Here is a 26,044-nt window from a genome sequence, read left to right on the forward strand (position 1 = left end):
TGTATATTAGTCTAGCAAATTTTGACTTTGTATATCGAAGTTGGATGATCTAGGGCTTCTTGGTTTCAAATCCTAGCCTCACACCTAATTAGTAGCCTTTACTAAGTTACTTAGCCTCATTCTGCCTCAGTTTCTTTATGTGTAAAAGAAGGTCGAGAAAAACATGAACCTCACAAGGTTGCTCTAAGGATTAAAAGTGATTTAATACATCTAGAGTGCTTAGTGCCTTGCAGACAGTAAGCCTTGTGGAACTGTTAGCCTACTATTATTATTATGTCAGCAATAGTGTTGTGTTTTTAAGAATCTGTACTTGATGCTAACACATATATATGGAATCTAAAAAAAAGATGGTTCTGATGAACCTAGGGGAGGGACAGGAGTAAAGATGCAGACGTAGAGAATGGACTTGAGGACACGGGGAGGGGGAAGGGTAAGCTGGGACAAAGTGAGAGAGTGGCATGGACATATATACACTACCAAATGTATAGATAGCTAGTGGGAAGCAGCCGCATAGCACAGGGAGATCTGCTCGGTGCTTTGTGACCACCTAGAGGGGTGGGATAGGGAGGGTGGGAGGGAGATGCAAGAGGAAGGGGATATGGGGATTATTTATACTTATAGCAGATTCACTTTAATATACAGCAGAAGCTAACACAACATTGTAAAGCTATTATACTCCAATAAAGATGTTAAAAAAAAAATCTGTACTTGAAAGATTATTTCTTTGCACACTGTATACAAATTGAACAATTTAAAATAAGATGTTTATTAGTTTGTAACTCGAGTTATTGGGGAACATTGTGAGGCTTTTTAACACGTATTAGCAGATTTGTCTTCAGAAAAGTTATACTAATTTGTACTCTCATCAGCAACCTCTAGAGCCCCTGGAAATGGAATTACTAAGCCAAATTAGAATGATTTTATCTTGATAAATTTTAAAATGAACCAGTTTTCCCTATTTAATCTAGAAAAAAAAGTTAAATAGGACAGGAGATATTTGGAAATATAAGAAAGAATTTTCCAGTAGGATCTGTTGGAAGCCAACAAAATAAACATTTAAGGGTAGGTAAGAAATCTATTCTGGGAAATACTAACAAACAGCATTTCCTATCATTTGTTTTGTACTCTTTGGGAGTTGTGGGCGCTCAGGTACCTGGTCTGATCTCCAACATTTGGATAAACTATCTTACTATATTGCATCAGTTGATTCTTTTAAACAAAGGTAACATTCCAGGGCTTCCCTGGTGGCGCAGTGGTTGAGAATCTGCCTGCTAATGCAGGGGACACGGGTTCGAGCCCTGGTCTGGGAAGATCCCACATGCCGTGGAGCAACTAGGCCCGTGAGCCACAACTACTGAGCCTGCGCATCTGGAGCCTGTGCTCCGCAACAAAAGAGGCCATGACAGTGAGAGGCCCGCGCACCGCGATGAAGAGTGGCCCCCGCTTGCCGCAACTAGAGAAAGCCCTCACACACAGAAACGAAGACCCAACACAGCCAAAAATAAATAAATAAATAAATAAAATTTAAAAAAAGGTAACATTCTATACCTTTGTGTCTGCCTGTATGACTAGCCCTACTGGGGAGCCAGAGGCTTCTTATGATTCACTTTTGCCTCCATCAAAGGGTGGCTTCTTTAGGATCATATACCCCATGCGTATCCCCATCTCTTGGGAAGGAAGTTCTCCTTAACTGGTATATGGCTTGTCTGTAAAACATTCTCCTTTAGTGTTCCCATTCGAGTTTTTGAATTGAAATATTTCTTCCGTTTGAGGTACATTTTTTCTTCTTTCATCCTAATGTTTCTGAAAACAGCATGATTCTTTAGAAAGGATTAAATTCTATATTTAATTGGGATAGCTTTTATCACTCCTTGTCCCAAAAAAGAAAGAAAAAGAGCTTTTATTGAATCAGTAGGGGTTCTTACAGTCATTCAAGGAAATAGGTGTAATATGTATGAGGGAGAATGCTGTACACTAAACAAACCATTGTGCACCTGAGGCTTGAGTGGGAAGAGCTTTCCTCTTGGATGTTTTGGTGGTTGGCTTGATAGCTAGTGACTTTACATTAGGGACCTGCTGGCCCCCTCATTTTTTTTGGGGAGGGGGATGCTGCACGACATGGCATTTAGGATCTTAGTTCTCCAACCAGGGATCGAAGCCATGCCCCCTGCAGTGGAAGCACTGAGTCCTAACCACTGGACCTCCAGGGAAGTCCCTGGTCCCCTCATTTTATCTCTGGTATATGGTATTTTGTCTTGGCCCTGCTTTAGATATAATCGCCAAAGGGGAGAGATAGGCATTGGATTTTACTTATTTCATTATTATAATGCTAATTGGAATGTAGCTCTCACATTTAGAGGATTTGTTGAAGTGAAAATGGTGGGTAATTGGGAATTCCCTGGTAGTCAAGCAGTTGGGACTCCCTGCTTTTACTGCCAGGGGCCTGGGTTAGATCCCTGGTCAGGGAAATAGAATCCCACAAGCCACGTGGTGCGGCCAAAAAAAAACAAAAAAAAAAAACCAGAGTTGGGTAATTGCATAAATGCTTAGGCTTTACTTTTCCATTTCAGTTTAAAACACCTCCTCTATCTTCATTATGTAATTACACCATTATTTGACCCAAACAATTTATTTTCCTACACAGGTTAGAAAATTATCTGAGTTTAGCTTTCTAGTTTCAACACAGTTGAAATATAAGACTTTGTTTTTTTCTGTTCCCAGGATGTTTTGACCCATGTTCGAACAATACCTTTTTTCCTAGGCACCAAAATATGGTACCTGTTATATGTTATAGAATTAGTTTTTGCCAGTGTTTCCTGTGAGATTTCACGCCGGCAGACGTCAGCCTCCAGAGCCACTAAGGAAGCAAAAACAATACCTCTCTGCTGATACTCCTTTACTTTTCAGTATAGTTTGAGGTTCATTATTCAGTTTTTTCTTTTTTTTTTTTTGCTTGGTATAATTAGTGTGTGGTTAGTCAAACTTTGAGGAGATTAACTCTTAGATAAGTCTTTGCTAGAGATCACTTCCCATATGTTATCCTTAAGAGTACTCAAAAGTGAAGATTTAGTTTTCCTTAGTTTAATAGAAGATAAGTGTTAACTATTAAGCCACAGGAAGTAAATTGTTATTTCTAATATTGAAGTAAATTGTTATTTCTAATATTATCACCAAGTAAATTTGGCCTCAACTCAGGCATATAAAAATAGTACTATGTTTTACAAATGCATATGCCTTGGTTCCATTCTTGCAGATTCTGATTCAGTAAGTTTGGAAAGGGGGCCAGGTATCTGTACGTAAAAAGAAAAAAAAAAAAAAAGTCAAACCCAAAACACAAACTCAGAGATGCAGTGAATATTTATGAGTGGAAGTGGCGAAACTGTGTGTGTGTGTGTGTGTGTGTGTGTGTGTGTCTGTGTACTTGTATGTTTGTGCTTTACATACAAATACATATCTACTTGATTATGTTACTTTAAAAAGAGTATTTGTTATTGCTTCTTTGACCTTATAGTATGTTAGGAATATGTCCTACATGGCAGAATTGTATTTTAAAAGGAAGAATTATATGTATATATTTATAAACCTAAATATACACATAATGTATAAACATAATATATATGTAAATGTATATATGATTTACACACCCACTATATAAATAAAGTCCCCTACCACGGTAGCAGATAAATAGTTGCCATCAGAGTCCCTATTTCTTTTTCAGCTTGGACATTCATAAGTTAATTCAGAGCAGCAGCACAGAGTCAGTCTCTATGGGTTCTCCAGTTCTCATGGCCAATCAGGTAGTTTTGCTTCACTAGCAAATATTATTTGGTGGCTACAGCTATCTCCACTGCTGTCTTTGAAAGGTATAGAGATAATAGCTTAGTCTTAATTGTTTGTACTGCTGTCATTGTTTTATAAAACTAAAAATAACAATGTAGGCGGAATAAAAAAATTTTTGGAAAAGTATGTGCTCTGTGGTTGTCAGAATTTCCTCATTGTTCACCATGCTATTTTGGTAAACACATTCAGAAAACAGTTGTTGCTGTTATGGGGGTGGGACTTTGTCCCCCAGGGAGTAAACCACTAGCTATAAATAGAACACATTGAAAATCCAACTGTGATTATTATTGTTGCTTATTAATTATATTCTATGTTTGTATCAGTTGGCATGTTACTCGATTTAGGCTAATATTCAGTTAAAGCCATTTTTCTGCTATTTTTGCCTGTACCTCTTCAATTCTAAAGATTATCGTAGACCAAAGAAGACATAAAGATGGCCAAAAAGCACATGAAAAGATGCTCAACATCACTAATTATCGGAGAAATGGAAATCAAAGCTACAATGAGGTACCACCTCACGCCAGGCAGAATGGCCACCATCAGAAAGTCTACAAGCAATAAATGCTGGAGAGGGTGTGGAGAAAAGAGAACCCTCCTGCACTGTTGGAAATCCACTTCCAGAAATATAAAATGGTCAAGCACACAGTGAATCACATACATACAAGTATAACCTGTTCAGCTCAATTCAGGACTACTTGAAACTGTGTGTGTCAGATATCATCCATTTAAAGTTACTTTTCCCGTGAGAATATCAAGCTTTTATTTTATGTGACTTATAGGTTATAATGTTATTATGTAGACATTCAAGGAATGGAGTGATAAATTACTCCTATTAATAATAGTAATAGCTGCTCACATTGTTGAAGTGCATTCATTGTTGAATACTGCGTTTAGTAACACTGAAGACTTAAAGAGAAATCAGATATTTTATTTTATATCATATTTTAATATTTTATATATTTTAAAATATAAATATATCTTTTATTATAATAAAAATATTAAAATTTAAAACATTTTAAAATATAAAAATATATAAACACTATAGGGTAGTTTAACTTTTTAAAAAAATGTCTTTACTTGGCAAAATAGAAAGTTTGCACCCTATTTGGTTGCCAGTTTTAAGTGTGTGCATTTTAAGTTTATTGCTCTGTGACATCTTAAGGTCTGGAAACTATTGATGGAAAATGTATGAACAGTTATATTGAAAATGGATAAATCAAATCATTGGTTCTTTGATGGGTACTTTGGCCCTTCATTTCTCTTGTTGGATGGTCTATTTGGTTTGGTGTACACATTGTACTGTGTTTATATCCTGTGTAGGGTCCCTGGCCTTATAGTTTTAGTCTCCAAGCTTTAGTTTCCTGTTCCCAACGGCCTGACCTTGAAGACAAGAGTGCAGATCCTTTTGCCTACCAAGATCCATGGTATCTCCCCATCCCTCTCCATTCCTGGCTTCCCTTTCCCTGCTTCATTGTATCTTTCTGGATTTGTTTCTAAGCAGATAGAATTAATAATTGCCAGCCCATTTTCTGCTAAGCCCTGCTCCTGACTCTGTAACAAAGTATTGGCTTGGCATCTGGTCTGGTTCATTATGAAATCACCCATAACTGAGTATTTGTTGATATTCTAATAGTATACAAGTTACTGTGTTAGATACTACATCAGATAGTAAAACGAGTAAGATACATGCCTGTTTTTTTAAGTAAACTGTAATCTGTGCATTAAGCCCACAAATAATCATGTATTCTTTTTAAAAAATTTTGGTAAAACACAAGTAACATAAAAGTTGCCATCGTAACCATTTTGCCATCTTAACCATTTTTAAGTGTACAGTTCAGTGGTATTAAATACATTCACATTGCTGTGCAGCCATCACCAACATCCATCCCCGTAAGTCTTTTTGTCTTGTAAAACTGAAACTCTATACCCATTAAACAATAACTCCCCATTTTCCCCCTCTCCCCAGGCCCTGGCAACCACCATTTTACTTTCTGTCTCTATGAACTTGACTACTCCAAGTACTTTCGTATAAGTGGAATCAAGTCTTTTTGTGACTTGCTTATTTCACTTAGCATAAAGTCCTCAAAGTTCATTCATTTTGTAGTGTATTGCAGAATGTTCTTCTTTTTAAAGACTGAATAATATTCCATTGATTTTGCTTATCCATTCGTCCATCGATGGACATTTGGGTTGATTCCATATTTTATTGATTGTAAATAACACTGCTGTTGCCATGAATATGATTATACAAATATTTCTTCAAGACTCTGCTTTCAATTCTTTTGTGTATATATCTAGAAGTGGAACTGCTGGATCATATATGGTAATTCTACTTTTAATTTTCTGAGGAAACACCATACTGTTTTCCACAGTGGCTGTATCATTTTACATTCCCACCAGCAGTGCACAAGGATTCTGGTTTCTCCACATTTTCTCCAACACTTCTTCTTTTGTTTTTTTGATAATAGCAATCCTAACTGGTGTGAGGTGGTATCTCATTGGAGTTTTGACTCTTATTTCCCTAATGATTTAGTGATGTTGAGTATCTTTTCATGTGCTTATTGGTCATTCATATATCTTCTTTGGAGAAATGTCTACTCAAGTCCTTTGCCCATTTTTGCATTGGGTTGTTTGGTTTTTTGATATTGTTGTTGTTGAGTTTTTGGAGTTCTCTATATATTCTGGGTATTATCCTTTATCAGGTGTATAGTTGGCAAATATTATCTCCAATTCTGTGGGTTGCCTTTTTACTCTGTTGATAATGATGCAAAAAATTAAAAACTTTTCCTGAAGTCCTTTGTCTGTTTTGTTAAGTTGTCTGTGCCTTTGATGTCATGTCCAAGAAATCATTGCCAAGTCCAGTGTTGTGAAGCTTTTGTCCTTTGTTTTTTTCTAAGAGGTTTATTATTTTAGGTCTTACATGTGGGTCCTTGATCCATTTTGAGTTAATTTTTGTATATGGTGTTAGGTAAAGGTCCAACTGTATTCTTTTGCATATGGATATCTAGTTTTCCCAGCATCATTTGTTGAAAAGACTGTCCTCATCTCATTGAATGGTCTTTACACTCTTGTCAAAAATCATCTGACCATATACAAGAGGGTTTATTTTGGGGCTCTCTGTTTTATTACACTAGTTTATATGTCTTTGTTTATGTCAATACCACACTGTTTTAATGTAGCTTTATAGAAAGTTTTCGAAATCAGGAACTGTGAGTCCTCCAGTTTTTTTTTTTTTTTTTCAAGATTGTTTTGGCTGTTTGGGGTACCTTGAGATTTCATATGAATTCTGGGATAGGTTTTTCTATTGCTGCAAAAAATGTCATTGGAATTTTGAAAGGGATTGTACTGAATCTTTAGATCACTATGGGTAATATTGAGATTTTAATGATATTAAGTCTTTTAATCTATGAATATGGGGTGTATTCCCCTTTATTTATGTCTTCTTCAATTTCTTTCAGCAATGTTTTGTAGTTTTCATTGCATAAGTCTTTATAACACTTTGGTTAAGTTAATTCGTAGGTATTTTATTCTTTTTGATGCTATTGTAAATAGCACCATCTGCAAACAGATTCTACTTGGATGCCCCTTCTTTCTTTTACTTGCCTAATTGATCAAGCTAGAACTTCCAGTATTATGTTGAAGTGGTGAAAGTAGGCATCCTTGCCTTGTTCGCATCTTAGAGGAAAAGCTTTCAGTTGTTTATCACTGCAAATGAGGTTCTTTGTGGGTTTTTCACATATAGCTTTTATTATGTTGAGGGAGTTCCTATTTCTAGTTTGTTGATTATTTTTATAATGAAAAGACGTGGAATTTTGTCAAATGCTTTTTCTACATCAATTCAGATGATCATGTTTTCTTTTTTTTCTCCTTCATTCTGTTGATATGGCATTTACATTGATCGATTCACACTGTTGAACCATCCTTGCATTCCAGGAATAAATCCCAGTTGGTCATGGTGTGTAATTCTTTTAATGTGCTGCTGAATTCTGTTTGCTAGCATCTTTTTTTGTTGAGGATTTTTGCATTGATATTCGTAAGGGATATTGGTCTGTGGTTTTGCTTTCTTTCAGTGTCTTTGTATGGCTTGAGTATCAAGGTAATTTTGCCCTCAGAGAATGAGTTCAAAAATGTTCCCTTCTATTCAGTTTTTTGGAAAAGTTTGAGAGGGATTGGTATTAGTTCTCTAAATGTTTGATAGAATTCACCAGTGAAGTAATCAGGTTCAGAGCTTTTATTTGTTGGGAGATTTTTGATTACTGATTCAAGCTCTGTACTAGTTACAGATATATTCAGATTTTCTATTTTTTTCATGGTTTAGTCTGGGTAGTTTTTTTGTTTCCAGGAATTTGTTCTTATCAACTAGGTAATACAATTTGTTGGTGTACAATTGTTCATGTCACTCCCTTATAATCCTTTTTATTTCTTTAGAATGAGTAGTAATGTCCCACTTTCATTTCTGATTATACTAGAGTCTCCTCTTTTTTTTCTTAGTCCATCTAGCTAAAGGTTTGTCAGTTTTATTGATCTTTTTGAAGAATCAAGTTTCAGTTTTGTTGATTTTCTCTTTTGTTTTTCTATTCTCTATTTTGTTTATCTTTTCTCAAATCTTTATTTCCTTCCTTCTGCTAGCTTTGATTTTAGTTTATTCTTCTTTTTCTGTATACTTACATTGTAAAGTTGGGTATTGATATGAGATCTTTCTTTTTAAATTTAAATGTTTATAGCTAGCTATGAAATTTCCCCATAGAACTCCTTTATCTGCCTCCCATAAGTTTTGGTGTGTGGTGTTTGTTTTTGTTCATCTCTAAGTATTTTCTAATTTCTTTTGTGATTTCTTTTCTGATTCATAGGTTATTTAAAAGTATGTTGCTTAATTTCCACAATTTTGTGAATTTTCCCTCTTCTTTTTGTTACTTATTTCTGACTTCATTCTCTTGTGGTCAGAGAAGAAACTTTGTATGGTATCTATCTTTTAAAATATTTGGGGGACTTCCCTGGTAGTCCAGTGGTTAAGACTTTGCCTTTCAATACAGGGGGTGCAGGTTGGATCCCTGGTCGGGGAGCTAAGATCCCACATGCCTTGTGGCCAAAAAACCAAAAAACATAACCCAGAAGCAATATTGTAGCATACTGAATAAAGACTTTAAAAAAATGGTCCACATCAAAAAAAAAAATCTTAAAAAAAATAATAAAATATTTGGAGTCTTAATTTGTGGTCTAACATATGGTCTGTCCTGGAAAATGTCCTATGTTTATTTCGTTGTTGTTGGGCAATTTACCATTCAAATCTTCCCTTGGAAGTTGCTAGCCTTCAGCTGACTCCAGAGTTCCAAAGTAGTTACACCAGACAGATTCTGCCAGTGCAATTGTTGTCTAGGTGGGGAGACAGATTCCTGGAGCTTCCCACTCTGCCATCTTCCCATAATCCTTCCCAACAATCACATATTCTTACCTAGAGTAAGTTATTGTATCTTAAGAGAAGTAGAGTACAATCAATGATAAAAGAATTTCAGATAAGATTGATTGCATCTTTCACTTGGCCATCTATGCAACTTTGGGCAAGTTTTTAAATCTCTTTCAGCCTCACTTTCCTGTATGAAAATTAAGGATAATGATACTTATATCAAGATTGTTGTGAGGATAAATGAAACAATATAAAAGTATGGCTGAGTGTCTGGCAAGCATTCAGCAACCATCTTTTACTCTTATTAGCACCTCCCATACCCCAAATGATTTTAAAGCTTGTGATGAGTTTTGTAGAGATTGATGGGTGATGATGATAAGGATATCTCTTTCAGGTAAAGGGAATGAGAAATAAGGGTACCGAGTTTAAATATGTTGGCACAAGTTTTTGAAACAAAGGATGTAGCACAGCAGCTAATGGGGGTAGGATAAGGAAAAAATATAGCTGCAATTGTTTTTGAATTTTGTACAAATAGAAGGGTTAGCAGCTGGGTTCCCAGACCTACCTCTGACCCCCCTCTCCCCCCCTCCCCCCCAGATGAAAAGGAACTCCACAAAGGGCTCAATTACAGTTAAAGACAGAGGTGGTAATTATTAGAATGAATTTTTGGAGTAGGAGATTGAGATTGGAGATCGAGGCAGTAACTCAGGTGGAGAGATTTGTTACATTGGAGGAGTCCTGGCTACAGGAAGCTTAAAGAATTTAGGATATATTCTGCTAGTTTTTCAGGTGTGTTATTTTTCCTTTGCTTGTTCAGGATTTTGATCTTGGCAAATAGGAATTATTATTTGAAGATCCAATCAGATTTTGCTAAGAGTATCTCTTGTATTTATTTAAAAGATCAAAAAGTTTGTAATTTTCCTGGAAATACTTTAAAATACTTTAAAAACCATGATGAGGGCTCACAATAGGCTATATTTAACAATCAAGTCTGGCACAGCCTGCAGTGCGTGAACCTTTTCTTTCTTGAGTTTTTGTTTTTTCTTTGCTTCATGAGGCTTCCATATGGAAGGCCACAATATGATTTTTCCAAGGTTTTGCTCTATGAAGGGCTTATTTTGTAAAGTTTGAAGCTTTGAGAAAGATTATGCTCTGTCAACTGATGAAAAATAAATAAGGATTAAATTATGTGAGTGGCACAGAATGTTAGTTTGAAGTGTTAATGTTATTGTTAAAACAATAGTTTCTGCATATTTAAAATTATCTTTGACCCTAAGCAGAGAGAAGCAGAATCCTGAGTCACATAAGCTTATTTTTCGCCTTAAAAAAAGTGATATTAGTGTGGGTGAAATTTTAAAAGTGTAACTCTGATTTTTAAATTATTCCCAAACTTCTGATATCTAAAGATGCTCTTTAGAAGAAAAAGCTTAATGTATTAAAACTTTTAATTTTTCTTTGCTTTATGTGGTTTTGGTATCAAATCGGCATGTTGTTGTGCATTTGAACCCTTTGAAATATTTTAATTTTTAATTTTAATTGTGAAAATTTATTGTTATTTCACATATTTAGTTTCTGTAATTTAAACATATTCTACCACAGATGCTTTTTGAGACTTGAGTTTTACTGCTAAATTAAATGCCCAGTCTGTCTCTGCTTTTGAAGTTTTTAGTTATTTCTTGGCCTGTGGCCATATAACAACCTGTACAAAGATGAGTAGGTGGGGTGTGCTACCTCTATCCTTCTATCGCAACAGGCTATGTCTGTTCAGGATTTTTGCCTCTTCCTTGCAGTTCAACAGCCATCTCTTTTTGGTTTTGGCTTTCAACAGTCAACCCTCAAAGATCTTTTGTTTTGTGACGGTGAAAGAAACTGGCTCAGTGTTCTTACTCTTAGACAATTATTTAATTGTTTACAGATAACTGTAACTACTAAAGGTTTCTATGATGAATCCTTTTATTTTGTTGGAGGCTTGTCATGTCGAAATGATTGGTCATCATAATTCCTGGTGTTTGAGAAGATTGTTTTTAAAGCAAATAGCATCAAAAAGCTCATTCTTTCTTTTCTGATTTTGTATTGGGTGTTTTTCCTGTGTATTATAACAAATATCTCTCCTTTTTAAATGTAAGACATAGCAGATTTAATGCTTAATTAGTGCTGTTTATAACATGCTTATAGAAATACTCTCTATAGAAATTTTCACTTTATTGAAATAATATGAAGTATTACTTTGGTAATTGCAGATAAGGATGAACCCATCTTATACAATAAAGAGTTTAGAACTTCAAAAGTGTATCACATCAACAACTCTAATTAACCCCAAGGGAGCAATTTAGTGAAGAATATTTTGAATTCTTAATGTACTATTTATACTTACTGGCTTATTTTGATTATTATAAATGTTTCCAAATATCACCTTGTTTTATTTAAATGTTTTAGTACATTTTCATGAGTGATTTTCCATGGGGGATACATTTCCACCTTTATTAAGTGAGCCAGTAGGAAAACATGATTTGGTTTCCATAGTTGATTTAAATCAACCTATCAGCAACACATCTGTTCCATAAAGTTAGGTACCCCTGGAACATGATAGTGCATAATTAATTCCTTACAGAATTGTTTAGAACAGTTACATTAAAGTTACTGATCACTTACGAGGTGCCAGCAGTATTCTAAGTGTTTTATGTGTGTTAATTGATTTATGTTATAAATATTTAAAATACATGCTTCCCTTCCCCTTCTCTAGGCTAGTGTCCCTTAAGAAAGTTATTTTTAAGAAATACCCCAAGTTAGAAATAGTAGTAGCTTTTATCGAGATTGTCCACTGAATTTATGGAGCTCTCCATTGGGAATAAGTAGTATTGAGGGTAGAGAGAGCAGATTCCTCAGAACGGTGCTGATTCAACTTGAGTGCATGGCAGTCATGAGGGGGGATCCCAGGTGAATGAATAAGGGGTCTTTTGCATCGAGCTCATCATGAAGCCACCGAGGAGAAGGACAGAGAGAAGAATCAGCTTGGAGGACCTGAGCAGTAGAATTTAAAAACCATGGCAAGACAAACAAGGTGACATATTCTGCCACAGAGCAGCAGTAGGATGAAAAACAGAACTTGTAAACAACAACGGTGAAATAACGAGTTTGGGCCAGTGGATGGACAAGAAGCCTAGCCTTAGATTTCCAAAGAATAAAGGAGAGAAACAGGTTTTAAACAAATAGTTCCATACACAGGATGATGAGTACCAGCCATATCTTTGAATATATGTGTTGTATTACTTTATATCTCATGTCAGATGATTGCCTATCTTACTATTATTTCTTATCTGCATTTGTCTATAGCTAGGATATTTGATACATATTTATTCTGGGGAGACAGCTTGGTATGGAAACAGGAGGGAATTTGAAATTTGGCAGGCTTATATTTGAATTTTAGCTGTTACATGTCTCAAACAAGCTACTTATCTGATTTTTCCCCCACGGTTTTACTGATATAATTGCCATATAACATTGTGTAAGTTTAAGATGCACAACACAATTATTTGATATATGTATATATTGTGAAATGTTTACAACAGTTTAAGTTAACATCCCTCGTTTTACATAATTACAGATTTTTTCTTGTAATGAGAACTTGTAAGTTCTATTTTCTTAACGCTTTTCAGATATACGGTACAGAATTGATAACTACAGTCACCATGCTGTACATTACACCCCCAGAATTTATTTTATAACTAGAAGTTTATAACTTTAGACCACCTTCACCCTTTTCCCCCAACTCCCACAAACCCCACCCTCTGGTGATCAACAATATTTTCTTAGTTTCTTTGAAGTTGTTTTTTTTTTTTCTGTTTTTGTTTGTTTATTTTAGATTCCACATATAAGTGAGATCATACAGTATTTTTCTTTCTCTGGCTCACTTATTTCACTTAGCATAATGCCCTCAAGATCCATCCATGTTGTTGCAAATGGCAGGTTTTCCTTCTTTTTAATAGCTGAATAACATCCCATTGTTTAAACGTATCACATTTTCTTCATCCATTCGTTTGTTGAAGAACAGTTGGGTTGTTTCCATGTTTGGCTATTGTAGATAATGCTGCAATGAAAATGAGGTTGCAGATACCTCTTTGAGATAGTGATTTCATCTCCTTTGTAGATAAACCCAGAAATGGAATTGCTGGATCATACAATAGTTCTATTTTTAATTTTTTGAGGAACCTCTATACTGTTTTTCATGGTGGCAGTACCAATTTACATTCCCACCAATAGTGCACAAGGGTTCCTATTTGTCTACATCTTTGCCAGCTGTTGTTAACTCTTATCTTTTTGATAATAGCCTTTCTATCAAGTGTGAGGTGATACTGTGGTATTGATTTGCATTTTCTTTATGATTAGTGATGCTGAGTATCTTTTCTTGTACCTGTTGGCCATTTGAATATTTTCTTTGGAGAAATGTCCATCCATATTATTTAGATATCTTAAAATTGGATTATTTATTATTGAGGTGTATGAGTTTTTAAAAATATATTTTGGATATTAACCCCTTACCAGATATTATGAATCCCTTATTGTAGAGCAATAATCATATATTATTATGAATTTATTCATAATCAGATATATGGTTTGCAAATATTTTCTCCCATTCTGTTGGTTGCCTTTTCATTTTGTTGATTGTTTCCTTTGCTGTGCAGAAGGTTTTTAGTTTGATGCAGTCCAACTTGCTTGTTTTTGCTTCTGTTACTTGTGCTTTAGGTGTCATATCCAAAAAAATCATTGCCAAGAACAATTTGTTTCCCTGTGTTTTCTTCTAGGAGTTTTATAGTTTCTGGACTTACATTTGTCTTTAATCCATTTTGAATTAATTCTTGTCAATTGTATAAGTGAGTGATAGTTTCATTCTTTTGCATGTGACTATCCAATTTTCCCAGCACTATTTGTTGAATAGACTATCTTTTCTCCATTGAGTATTCTTGGCTCCTTTGTCAAATGTTAGTTGACTGTATATGCATGAGTTTATTCCTGGGCTCTCAATTCTTTTATGTTGGTCTATTTGCCTGTTTTTACACCAGCACCTACTGTTTTGATTACTATAGCTCTGTAATATAGTTTGAAATCAGGAACTGTGATGCCTCCAGCTTTGGTGATTTTTTTTTTTTTTTATTTCATCAATGTCTTAAACTTTTCATTGTACAGATCTTTCACCTTCTTGGTTAAATTAATTCCTGGGTATTTTATTGTTTTTTGCTGTTGTAAATGAGATCATGATTTAGTCTTGGTGGGTTGTATGTTTCTAGTTTATTTATTTACTCTAGGTTGTTCAGTTAGTTGGTGTGTAGTTGTTCATAGTATACAGTATCTTATGCTCCTTTGTATTTCTGTGGAATGAGCTGTATTATCTGACTTTTTGGTAGCAGATGCTTCATCTGTAAGATGGAGATAGTAACATCAACTCTAGAAGAGTTAAATGAGATAATGTATGTAAAACATCTAGCAAAATGCCTGGTGCTCAATCAGGGCTAAACAAAAGTGAGTTACTCTCCCAAGGAGAAGCCAAAAAAACCTAGTTTTCTTTTTGCCCTTGTTATGAAACAGATGGAAATTGAAAAGAGAAGACATATAACAATTGGGAGACTAGAACCTCTATTCATAAGAGAGAGGCCACAATTTGTGTGTGTGTGTGTGTGTGTGTGTGTGTAAATGGCTTAGGAAGAAAGGAATGTTAGCTGTTTAAGAACATGTGGTCAGTTAAAAATCAAAATGTGTGTGTTGTTTTACTTAAGAGCTCCGTGCAAAAATAATTAGAAATTAAGCATTACATTGTTGCCTCCTGAGTTCAATGATCTGTATGTATTTTAAAGTCATATATTAACAAAATTTCACATTGGCCAGTTATAATTATTAAAAGTTCAATTTTCCTCTGTTTGAAATTTTAAAGCATTTGTATAATGATGGTCTTTTAAAACCTTGCTATTTATTATAGCAATTGAATCATTGAAGAAATGTTATTCTTTGTTTTTTTTTTTTAATTTTTTTTAATAAATTTTTATTTATTTATTTTTAGCTGTGTTGGGTCTTCGTTTCTGTGCGAGGGCTTTCTCTAGTTGTGGCGAGCGGGGGCCACTCTTCATTGCTGTGCGCGGACCTCTCACTATCGTGGCCTCGCTTGTGCGGAGCACAGGCTCCAGACGCGCAGGCTCAGTAGTTGTGGCTCACGAGCCCAGTTGCTCCGCGGCATGTGGGATCTTCCCAGACCAGAGCTCGAACCCGTGTCCCCTGCATTGGCAGGCAGATTCTCAACCACTGCGCCACCAGGGAAGCCCTATTCTTTGTTTTGTTCAATGTTGTTGAGCCTTATCTTTCTGGCATAGGAATATTTTATTATGTGTAATTGTTTTTCTTTAATTTTATAATAAGAAAATTTATTTAAACTATATTTTTAAATTATAAGAGTAGAACCAACATTTTAGGTTTTTTAAAAAAATTAATTAATTAATTAATTTCTGGCTCCATTGGGTCTTCGTTGCTGCATGTGGGCTTTCTCTAGTTGTGGTGAGCAGGAGCTACTCTTTGTTGTGGTGAGCAGGCTTCTCACTGAGGTGGCTTCTCTTGTTGCAGAGCACGGGCTCTAGGCATGTGGGCTTCAGTAGTTGTGGCACACGGGCTCAGTAATTGTGGCTTGTGAGCTCTAGAGCACAGGCTCAGTAGTTCTGGTGCACGGGCTTAGTTGCTCTGCAGCATGTGGGATCTTCCCAGACCAGGGCTCAAACCCGTGTCCCCTGCATTGGCAGGCGGATTCTTAACCACTGCGCCACCAGGGAAGTCCAACATTTTAGTTTTTAAAAGACAATTCTGTATCATGTCTGAAGTATTTTGGGAATTAATCCTATTTTTAGAGTTTTTAAAATTAATGTTGTCATTGTTCTTCTTTACTTTGACTAATATAATCCCAAAGAGCATTCATTGGACATGTTTTAATATTTTTTTCTGATTTCAAAGAGTTAAAAATATTATCTGAAGATTTCTTAGGGTGTACTTTCTTATGAGAATTCTGTACTGCCTATTTATTCTTTTTCTAAATTTTATTTATTTATTTGGCTGCATTGGGTTTTTGTTGCTGTGTGCGGGCTTTCTCTAGTTGTAGCGAGTGGGAGCTACTCTTCATTGCGGAGCACAGGCTGCTCTAGGTGCATGGGCTTCAGTAGTTGCAGAACGTGGGCTCAGTAGTTGCAGCATGGGGGCTCTAGCGTGCGTGGTCTTCAGTAGTTACGGCGTGTGTGCTCAGTAGTTGTGGCTCGCGGGCTCCAGAGCGCAGACTCAGTAGTTGTGGCACATGGGCTTAGTTGCTCTGTGGCATGTGGGATCTTTCCGGACCAGGGATCAAACCCATGTCCCCTGCATTGGCAGGCGGATTCTTAACCACTGTGCCACCACGGAAGTCCCTGCCTGTTTATTCTTAAATCATTAGTTAAAAGTTAAATGAAAAGCTTTTTCATTTATGAATAATACGGTATATATAAGTGATACTAAAATTTTGGTTTTATGATAGCCAAATAAGTGTCATTCGTTTTAAAAAATGTGAATCTTTAATTTCTTTTGATTTTGATTAACCATTGTAAGCATTTATCCTTTTTGCTTCCACATTAATGTGTGCATTTGAAGATAATATGGGATTTGTACAATCATTCTTGAATAGTTGAAACTTAACAGAATTGCAAATTGCAGATTTCTGTGCCTGGTGGAAATAAAATAAATATGAAGCATGGTAGATATTCATTTTTTATATCTCTTACATAACGTGGCAAATGATACTAAAACAGCACTTTGGTGTATGTTTTGGATATTTTTTTCCCCGTGTTAAGTGTGCACTGTCTTTAAAAATTTAACTTTATTTATTGCTGTCATTTGAACAGGTGTCTCAATGCTTGTACCTACTGCAAAACTAAACACGCCAGAGGAAAATTGGCCAGTTATCCGGTTGATGAGTTAGTAGATAGAGCCAAACAGTCTTTTCAAGGTAAGAGTTTCTAGAATTCTGTGTGATTATAGTCTTTTTAATAAATTATAATAGTCTTCTAAGTAACACTTCACTTTAGATACATGCTTCTTTAGCTTTCTGAAGAGTTTACAAATATTTCAGCTTATCTAATAGAAGATGTTACCAGATTCAGGTTATAATATTCACATAACTCCCCTTTCACCACTCTTCTGTTTCCTTATGACTCTAAGGTAAGTGACGTATTTTGAAATTTATCACCTATCTTTATATTCCATGGAAGAGACAAGAAAATAAAAATGAAAGCCATGACCTTCTGTTGTGTGTTAATAAGACTTTTGTGGACTGAGTGAAATACTCAAGATTTCTCCCTCTTTCTTTGATAAGTTTCGGACCATTTAGAAAATAGAGCTAATAAGGTTTGCCAGGAGTCTTGGAAAGAGAAAGTAGGTTTTACTATGAGCCAGTAGAGATAACCCTCCTCATCCACAGGACTGCTGTGCGGCAGTAAATATTGGTACTGGTAGAGAGTCCTAATGAGAACAGTTTTTGTGTGGGTGGCCAGCTACTTTTGAATCATCACTTGCTGGAAAATGTGATTGCCTAGGTATCTCTCAGCATATAGTAAGACTTATCTGTAAGACGAGTCTCAGTTGTGTTGAGTCACAGTTGTGTTGACACATAACCATAAATTGCCCCTTTTGTCTTGGCTTATAATACGTGTATATAACATTGATGTGTTTTTATAACCAACATGAGATAATCTATTGTCTCATAATCTTGTGGGTTAATAGTTATTGGCAATGTACCTTTCCATTTAGCAAGTAACTTGGAGTGCTACTTTCCGTACTTCACACCCTGAATCTCAGAATGTATGAGTTCCAAACAAACTTATTCAGTCTAAAGATTTTATCAACATGAATTTGAAATGCTCTTCATAGCAGAGAGAAAAACACACTTGATTAATATAACACGTCTCAACAATTTTTTTTCTACCTTTATATTCTTAGCACAGTCCCCTCCTCTGTTCACATTCAGCTTGTATTGAAAGAAATAAATGGAAACTTACTCTTGCAATTGTTCGCTTTCAGAGCCAGGTAATTGTCTAATCTAAGGAAAAGTCTGGGTGATTGTCTTTTCTGCAACATGGCTACTTTAAGGATTTTTCAGAAAGGACATGAATTTGCACAGAAACCTACTTTATTTGAAAAATGATCCCTTTGCTGACATTCTTACTTAGTGTTTGTTTTTCCATATATCTGTTGGATAATGGAGATATTAAAACTATATGATTTATCCACCTAACTGTGCAAATTGGAAGGCATTCAAATTACAAATACAAGTGACTTTGCTGGTTAAGGTGAGTGACTGAAAGAATATATCAGAGGTTAGCAGTGACTTAGTGGCTATTTATAGAGAAAGTATTAGAAGAGGTTTATTTAATATTACTTTCATCATCATCAATAGATACGTATGTGCTTGGTTATTCCCAACCAAGGAATGTATGCAATGTAAAGTTTTTCTTTTTTCTTTTTTGAATTTTATTTTATTTTTTATACAGCAGGTTCTTATTAGTTATCTATTTTATACATATTAGTGTATACATGTCAATCCCAATCTCCCAGTTCATCACACCACTCCCCACCCTGCCACTTTCCCCCCTTGGTGTCCATACGTTTGTTCTCTACATCTGTGTCTCTATTTCTGCCCTGCAAACCAGTTCATCTGTACCATTTTTCTAGATTCCACATATATGTGTTAACGTACGATATTTGTTTTTCTCTTTCTGACGTACTTCACTCTGTATGACAGTCTCTCGGTCCATCCACGTCTCTACAAATGACCCAGTTTCATTCCTTTTTATGGCTGAGTAATATTCCATTGTATATATGTACCACATCTTCTTTATCCATTCATCTGCCAGGGGGCATTTAGGTTGCTTCCATGACCTGACTATTGTAAATAGTGCTGTAATGAACATTGGGGTGCATGTGTCTTTTTGAATTATGATTTTCTCTGGGTGTATGCCCAGTAGTAGGTGTAAAATTTTTCTATTGTCTTGTTATCTGTATATTAGGGTTGAAATGGAAGGCTAGTTTTCGGACTGGCAGGCTCATTTTATTGCTATGTGGAATGGTTACTAAAATATCGAGGTCACAACCTTCTAGGTAAGCCAGTGTGTTTAGGCAATTTTAAGTCCTAAGATGCTCTTTGCCATAGGAGAGTTTGAATTCAAAACAGTGCTCTGCTGCTTACCAGCCACATGATCTGACCAAGGTACTTGACCTATATACAAGCCATTGTTTTCTCATTACTGTGACATTAAGTGTTACTTGTTTGAATTTGAGATAACTTACATGAAGTAATTGGTTGTGTCCTTATTATGAAGAAGTCATGTTACTTAAACTGAAGGAATTTAACATAAATGCAAGAAGAGGGGTCTAATTTTGAGTGAGAATATTGGAACATCTAACATTGGAACATTAAATGATTAGAATCAAAAGACAAATTTTCTTTTGCTTCTAAAATATGTCTTATGAAAAACGTCTCTATAGATAGAAACTAGTATGACAATTACCTTTTATTTTCTTAATTTGAGAATTGCAAATTCATGCTAAGGATGGTCTTACAATTTCACAATAGGAAATAGTCTATAAGCTCACATTTTAAAGACATTGAGTTAGCAGCATTGTCTTTTTTTCTGCAGAAGACATTGGGATCATAATGGTCTTATAGGATTCCTATGTTTGAGTTTTAAAATTGCGAAGAAGGGACTTCCTTGGCGGTCTAGTGGTTAAGACTCTGTGCTTCCACTGCAGAGGGCACAGGTTTGATCCCTGGTCGGGGAACTAAGGTCCCTCATGCCACGCGGCACGGCCAAAAATTTTTTTAAATAAATAAATAAATAAATAAATAAATAAAATTGGGAAGAATAATTATGAAGTTAAATGTAATAGAAGAAATAACCCGTTTTTCTTATTTCTGTGACTTCTGCGTAATTCGTTCTTTAGTAGTTCAGATATTAGGAACGTTTGGGGGGGGTCAGAGCCCCTTAAATTCTACATTATACCATTATTGAATTGTCCTATAATCAATAATAAACATTATGATTCTTTGAAAATTTACTCTAAGATGAAAAGTCTAAATATTATGTCAGTAAATTTTAGTGCTATGTTTAAAGCCGTCCTGTCAGTGCAAGTTAAATTTCCCAACTGAAAATTGCATTTCCTTTCTTTCTTTTTCTTGAAGTTTTAAATGACTGTGTGTCACAAATACAAAGTGATTTAAGAAAAAACTCTCCACCAATTGTAGAATAGGGATTACAGTCCCGGTTGCCTGTCACGTGACAGACTATACAATAAGATCACAATTTCTTTCTGAGTAGCATATTTATGAAGCATTTTATATTCATAAACATTTATTTCTTAGAAGTCTAATGAGTGAAGAGACTAGGGCTAACCCATAGGCAAGGGAGCATTCAGAAGAGCTTCTGAAATAATCATGAAATCATTCTGAATATAAAATGGTTTCCTAAAGTACTAAAAATATACTAACTATATATTCAGCTGCCAGGAATGAGAAAGGGAGCTCATTAACTTTTGAATAGATATCATTAAATAAAATTGTTTATATTTTTGAATGGAAACTTTAGTTTACCTTTTATAAAGAAAATATAGTTTATATTTCATTGGTTTCCTAGCATTTTGGTTTTTTTTTTCTTTTTCTTTGACTTATCCTAGCCCCTTGACATTTTCATTGACTATTTTTACCTTCTCAGTGTGTGTATCAATTTTGTGGGCAGTTCTGCATATGAGTGTAATATTTACCAGGTTAATTTCTGGGTATCATCACATTGTTCTAACAGACCATTGGGAAACCTCTCCCCTCACTTCCTCACCTATGCCAAACTTCAGGTTTTAAAAATTCCTAGTCTTTGGGGGCTGGGGTTTGACATGGTTGCATTTTAGACATCTAGAAAAACATGCCAAGCAATGACCAGGACTTTGTTGGGGCCAGAATGAATTTGCAAGCTAGTATTTTCTAGGATATTTGTATTGATTTTTCTCTAGCAACTAATCAATCAGTTTCAGTTGTATAAGTGATGGAGCAAACCTTTTTAAGTGTGCTGGGTGAGTGGTGTGGAAACACCTTTCACTGCTGTCTCTGGAATCAAAATGTAGAGATGATGGATGATCTGTTTTCATAGCTCTCATGTGCTTTTCTAGATCTCATTTCTGTGTTGCTACTTTCTTTCTCCCTCATAAATCTGAACGTCCCCCACAAGATAAGTGGCATAAACCAGTTATGGAAAGGTAAATAAATTAAGATGAAATATTCAGGGCAAGGAGAAAATTTCTTGATGCTTAGTGATTTCAAGATTAATGTTGGAATTTTATGAAATGAATTCTGTTTTATTTCAAGACTTGCAAAGATACTGTCTATTGTGTATGAGATTAATTATGCAGTGCAGCTGGAAAACATTGCTTCCTGCCCTTTTAGATAGGAAAGGATATGAGCAATATTTGATTTTCTGGTGTATGAACTTCAGATTGTTGAGCTGTATGGTTTACATGAAGTCGCATTTGACGTATCACCTTTAGCAATGAGTACTGTATATTGATTTTCATCTAAGCTTAAAAAGAGACCAATAATTGCATCCTATTAATTTATATGGCAGTTATTTAAATGTCTTTTATTCCTTTATCTTTTCATTTGTGCTGTGTTCAAATTGATAAATCTATTTCTTCTATAGGATTAATAATGTTACTGTACATATTTGTTATACATTGTCAAATTCCAAAAAGGGATTTTAGGCAGCTTACATTAAATGATTGTATGTAAATAGACCATGAAAATAAAGGGTGTATGAAATGCTGTGTTATGTTTCAAGAGGGAAGATAATTATACCAACTGGTGAATCTTGGCTGTCCCAAAGAATAAGGAGATAGGGTGATTTATATAATTTGATTTGAATGTATAAAAGGAAGGATATATTATTTAAAATTTATTTATTTATTTTTGGCTCTGTTGGTTCTTTGTTGCTGCACACGGGCTTCTCATTGCAGTGGCTCCTCTTGTTGTGGCAGGTGAGCTTCTAGGGCATGTGGGCTTCAGTAGCTGTGGTGCGTGGACTCTGTAGTTGTGACTCATGGGCTCTAGAGCGCAGGCTCAGTAGCTGTGGCGCACTGGCTTAGTTGCTCCACAGCAAGTGGGATCTTCCTAGACCAGGGATCGAACCCGTGTCCCCTACCTACATTGGCAGGCAGATTCTTAACCACTGCACCACCAGTGAAGTCCCAAGGATATAGTTTATAATGAGAAATCTACATGTTTCTAGGCTGTAAACACTAAGAAGAATTATTTTCTTACATCCTTTTCTAAGAGACTGACAAATATAATAGAAATGCCTTTAGCTGGCAATGTGTAGAATTTTAAGATATAGTTTCTACATTGTCTTTTCTTCTGTTGATTCTTGCAAATCCCCCAATATAATATTAAACTATAACTTTTAAAGACATTTTAATGGGGGGAGCTAAATAAATGTAATGTACATAATACATATAACTTGATAGGGAGATCTGATGCCTAAAGAGCTGTTTATCAGATATTTAGCTTAAATAAGCTGCGATTAATCACTCTGATTTCAGAGAATGTTAGTTCAGGCTATCTGTGGCAGACCAGAGTATGATTTACTTGGTTCTTGCCTCTTCAGACCTTTGAGTTTCTAAGTCAGTGGTGTTCAGAGTTTTCTTAGCAATAAAGGAACTCTTTCTTCAAATGAATTTTGAAAAGTGAAAGCAGAACTGCCAGGATTGAAGTAGAGGTGGGGCCCTGTTTAATGAGCCCTTGCTTCTGAGGTCTTTCCTCAGAACCTTTAGGATTCGGCCTGAATTGGCTGGTGTAGTTAAGTATTTCTCTGGTGTATCCTTAAATACACCAGTCTGGGGCTGGAAGATGTTTTCTTAAAGGGCCAGATCGTAAATATTTTAGGCTTTGTGTGCTACAAGGTGTATGCTGCAACTGTTCATTCTAGCATAAAAGCAGCCACAGACAGTACATGAATGAATGGGAGTGGCCGTGTTCGAATAAGGGTTTCAATGGTCAACTTCGGAGAAAGCTAACTTAAAGTAAATGAGACATTATTGGGAACTTCCTATTGTCTCTAATATGCTAATACACATCATAAATTCATAAGAGACGGATGTAGTCTTTAGAAACTAATGTTGATCTAGAATAGATTAGTATTATCAGTCTAGCTGTTCATTTTAGTCACTTGGAAATTTTATAAAACCAAAACCACACTGATGTCTGTGTCCCATTGCTGACAACTGCACCATCATTTCTGTGGATTGGGAGGCCCTGCATTTTCTAAAATATAGTTGATTCTAACGTATAAGCCAGAGTTGAGAACTTGAATTGAGAACCACTAGTTTAGATAATTTTTTGGTTGAAGTTGTTAAATGAACTGACCCCCTTGACCTCTACTGAGAGAAATTATGAGGAGGAAACCCTGGTTGATTAGTAAAGAATGAGCCATGTAGCACAGGGAACTCTACTCAGTGCTCTGTGGTGACCTAAATGGGAAGGAAATCCAAAAAAGAGGGGATATATGTGTACCTATAGCTGACTCACTTTGTTGTACAGTAGAAACTAACGCAACAATAAAGCAACTATACTCCAATAAAAATTAATTAAAGAAAAAAAAAAAAAAAAGAAGAATGAGCCAGGTTAGGGAGGTTGGCAGGGCAGAACAGTGTGTTGTTAATTTGCAGACACCACCCTGCTAGTAAATGGCTGGTTTCAAAATCCAGTGGTGCTTATTTAGTGAAAAGGCTCAGTGATTTTTGTTATCTCCAGGTATCACAAAAGGGTCAGCTGGCATTTTATGAGTGTTTACTGTGCTGTATGGGAATTAAAAAGGTGGAAAAGATGGGGTCCTTGTCTCCAAGGAGCTCCTCCTAGTTTAGGAGGACAGAGTAGCCAGTTGGACTAATGAAAATTAAAAGTACACAGAACCAGGAAGCAAGTCTTCAGATGGCAAAAACCATTGAGCCTTTTAACTTAAATATCTCTGCATTTTGAAAACATCCGTTATCTGTCAGGGTGGTGTCAGCAAATTGACAGCCCTTGTGCTGCGCCTCTGCCTTCCCAACTCCAGGCATCCTTTACTGATCAACCAGGCTTTCTCCGCAGAATCCCTCTTAATACAGAGTTCTTACTAGCCACTGCTTAGTATTCCAGATGAAATCCACTTGCCATTCTTAATCTTAAGGTTTATGTGATGCTAGAGGTCTATGAAAGAAAGAAACCAAACAGTCACTCTTTAACTGAAGTAACTATTGGCACTATATAGTTGTTATTTTGCCATTCATTCAGCAAATATTTATTGAACATTTATTAGAAACAGTTCATATTTCTCCTGATAGGCACATGCTTTAGAAAAGCTGTGATAACAATACATTATTATAATCAGCCTTTCATTACTTCTGCCAATAAGATAGGGAGGCCAGTGGTGCGGTTTGCTTATCTCTGCTGTGGGAAACAAGGATGCAGTCTCAAGGCTGTTTTACGCAATGACATCTGTTCATAATTCTCTAAGCTTTCGTAGTTCAGAGTACATGTAATCCAAAGTACGGAAAATTTGGAGCTTCTGGGAATATGTTTTTATATCCGTCCCCCACTGTTACTGGTGAGTTTTATCTTTTTTACTCTATTTTGTTCCACAAAACAACCTGCAAGTATGCAGGTAAGTATGAAAACCATACAAAATAAAGAGACCTTGGGAAAACATATGAGGAAAGTCAAGACTTGGTGCGGCATTGGAACATGGGAAAGTAGGCCATAGTCAGATAGGCAGTTTCGACTCTGAGCTTCTCTTAAAAGCTTATAATCTATAAGGAATAAAAACAACCCAACTTGGCATTAGATTTGAAAGAAAATTTTCACATGTGAGCTCTTATAGGGAGTACTGAGAGATGCATGAGGTCTCAACAGCATCCCTTTAACACTCAAACTCACTTACCGAGTTTCTTAAAGTTGTATGTTTTGGCATTCCTTGTTAAAACTTGCAGCCGTGCCCTGTAAAGCATAACACTCTGAAAGGATTTCTTGGGAGGCTAAGACAATACATTCTGAATATTTGGTACTGTAGTGATCTGACCCCACTTCCATAGCCCTTGGGCACCACAAAGGAATCCTGCTGTGGAGGCGGCTGCTAGCTTAGGGTCTGCATGCCCGAGGTCGTTTTGTGAGATGATATGTCAGAGTGCAGGAAGAAGATACTAGAATTTATATTGATCTGTATTTTCTCTTCCTTAAAAAGTTTTTTGGTGTATGTTTCATATTGTATATAATATATTAGCACAGTAGTGCTTGAGTGTCATTAATAAATACATCTCCCTGGAGATGCATTTAAAAAAATTTTTAAGTGATTCCAGAGAGTGATTTTCTAAAATATGGAGACCACTGATTTAGAGGAACAAATAGCCTGCCCATTTTCCACTGGAAACCCAATTCTTTCCGCCAGGCATTTGGTTTCAGCAGGGCAGCAGAGTTCTTTGCTCTCTGTCAAGGTCCTAAGGTGCCTGTATTCTGTTTTGACTGAGTGCACATCCATCTGCTTTTGAGATCAAATAAGCAAATAATGAAGTTTGTGCCCTTTGGAGGAAACCTGAAGTACTTAACAAAGACTCTTGCCGAGCATCTGCTCAGAGGCAGGCTCTTCGTCCTCGGCAACACATGTTCCCGCTCTCCTTCCATCTGGGTTTCAGGTCACTGGGGGACTGAGCCAGGAGGGCATCGGGCCAGCCATGGGT

General features: G+C 35.9%; 1 protein-coding gene across 3 annotated transcripts in view; it reads left to right on the forward strand.

Annotated features, from left to right (window-relative positions):
* CDKAL1 (CDK5 regulatory subunit associated protein 1 like 1) overlaps positions 1-26,044 on the forward strand; it is a 669,678-nt gene that overhangs the window by 270,972 nt on the left and 372,662 nt on the right. For all 3 annotated transcript variants that reach the window (XM_061194866.1, XM_061194868.1, XM_061194867.1), the window contains exon 9: positions 17,146-17,249. In XM_061194866.1, coding sequence (XP_061050849.1) covers positions 17,146-17,249 — 104 coding nt within the window. The remainder of the gene's footprint in view (positions 1-17,145; positions 17,250-26,044) is intronic.

Source organism: Eubalaena glacialis, chromosome 7 (assembly GCF_028564815.1).
Source record: "Eubalaena glacialis isolate mEubGla1 chromosome 7, mEubGla1.1.hap2.+ XY, whole genome shotgun sequence".
Lineage (NCBI taxonomy): Eukaryota > Metazoa > Chordata > Mammalia > Artiodactyla > Balaenidae > Eubalaena > Eubalaena glacialis.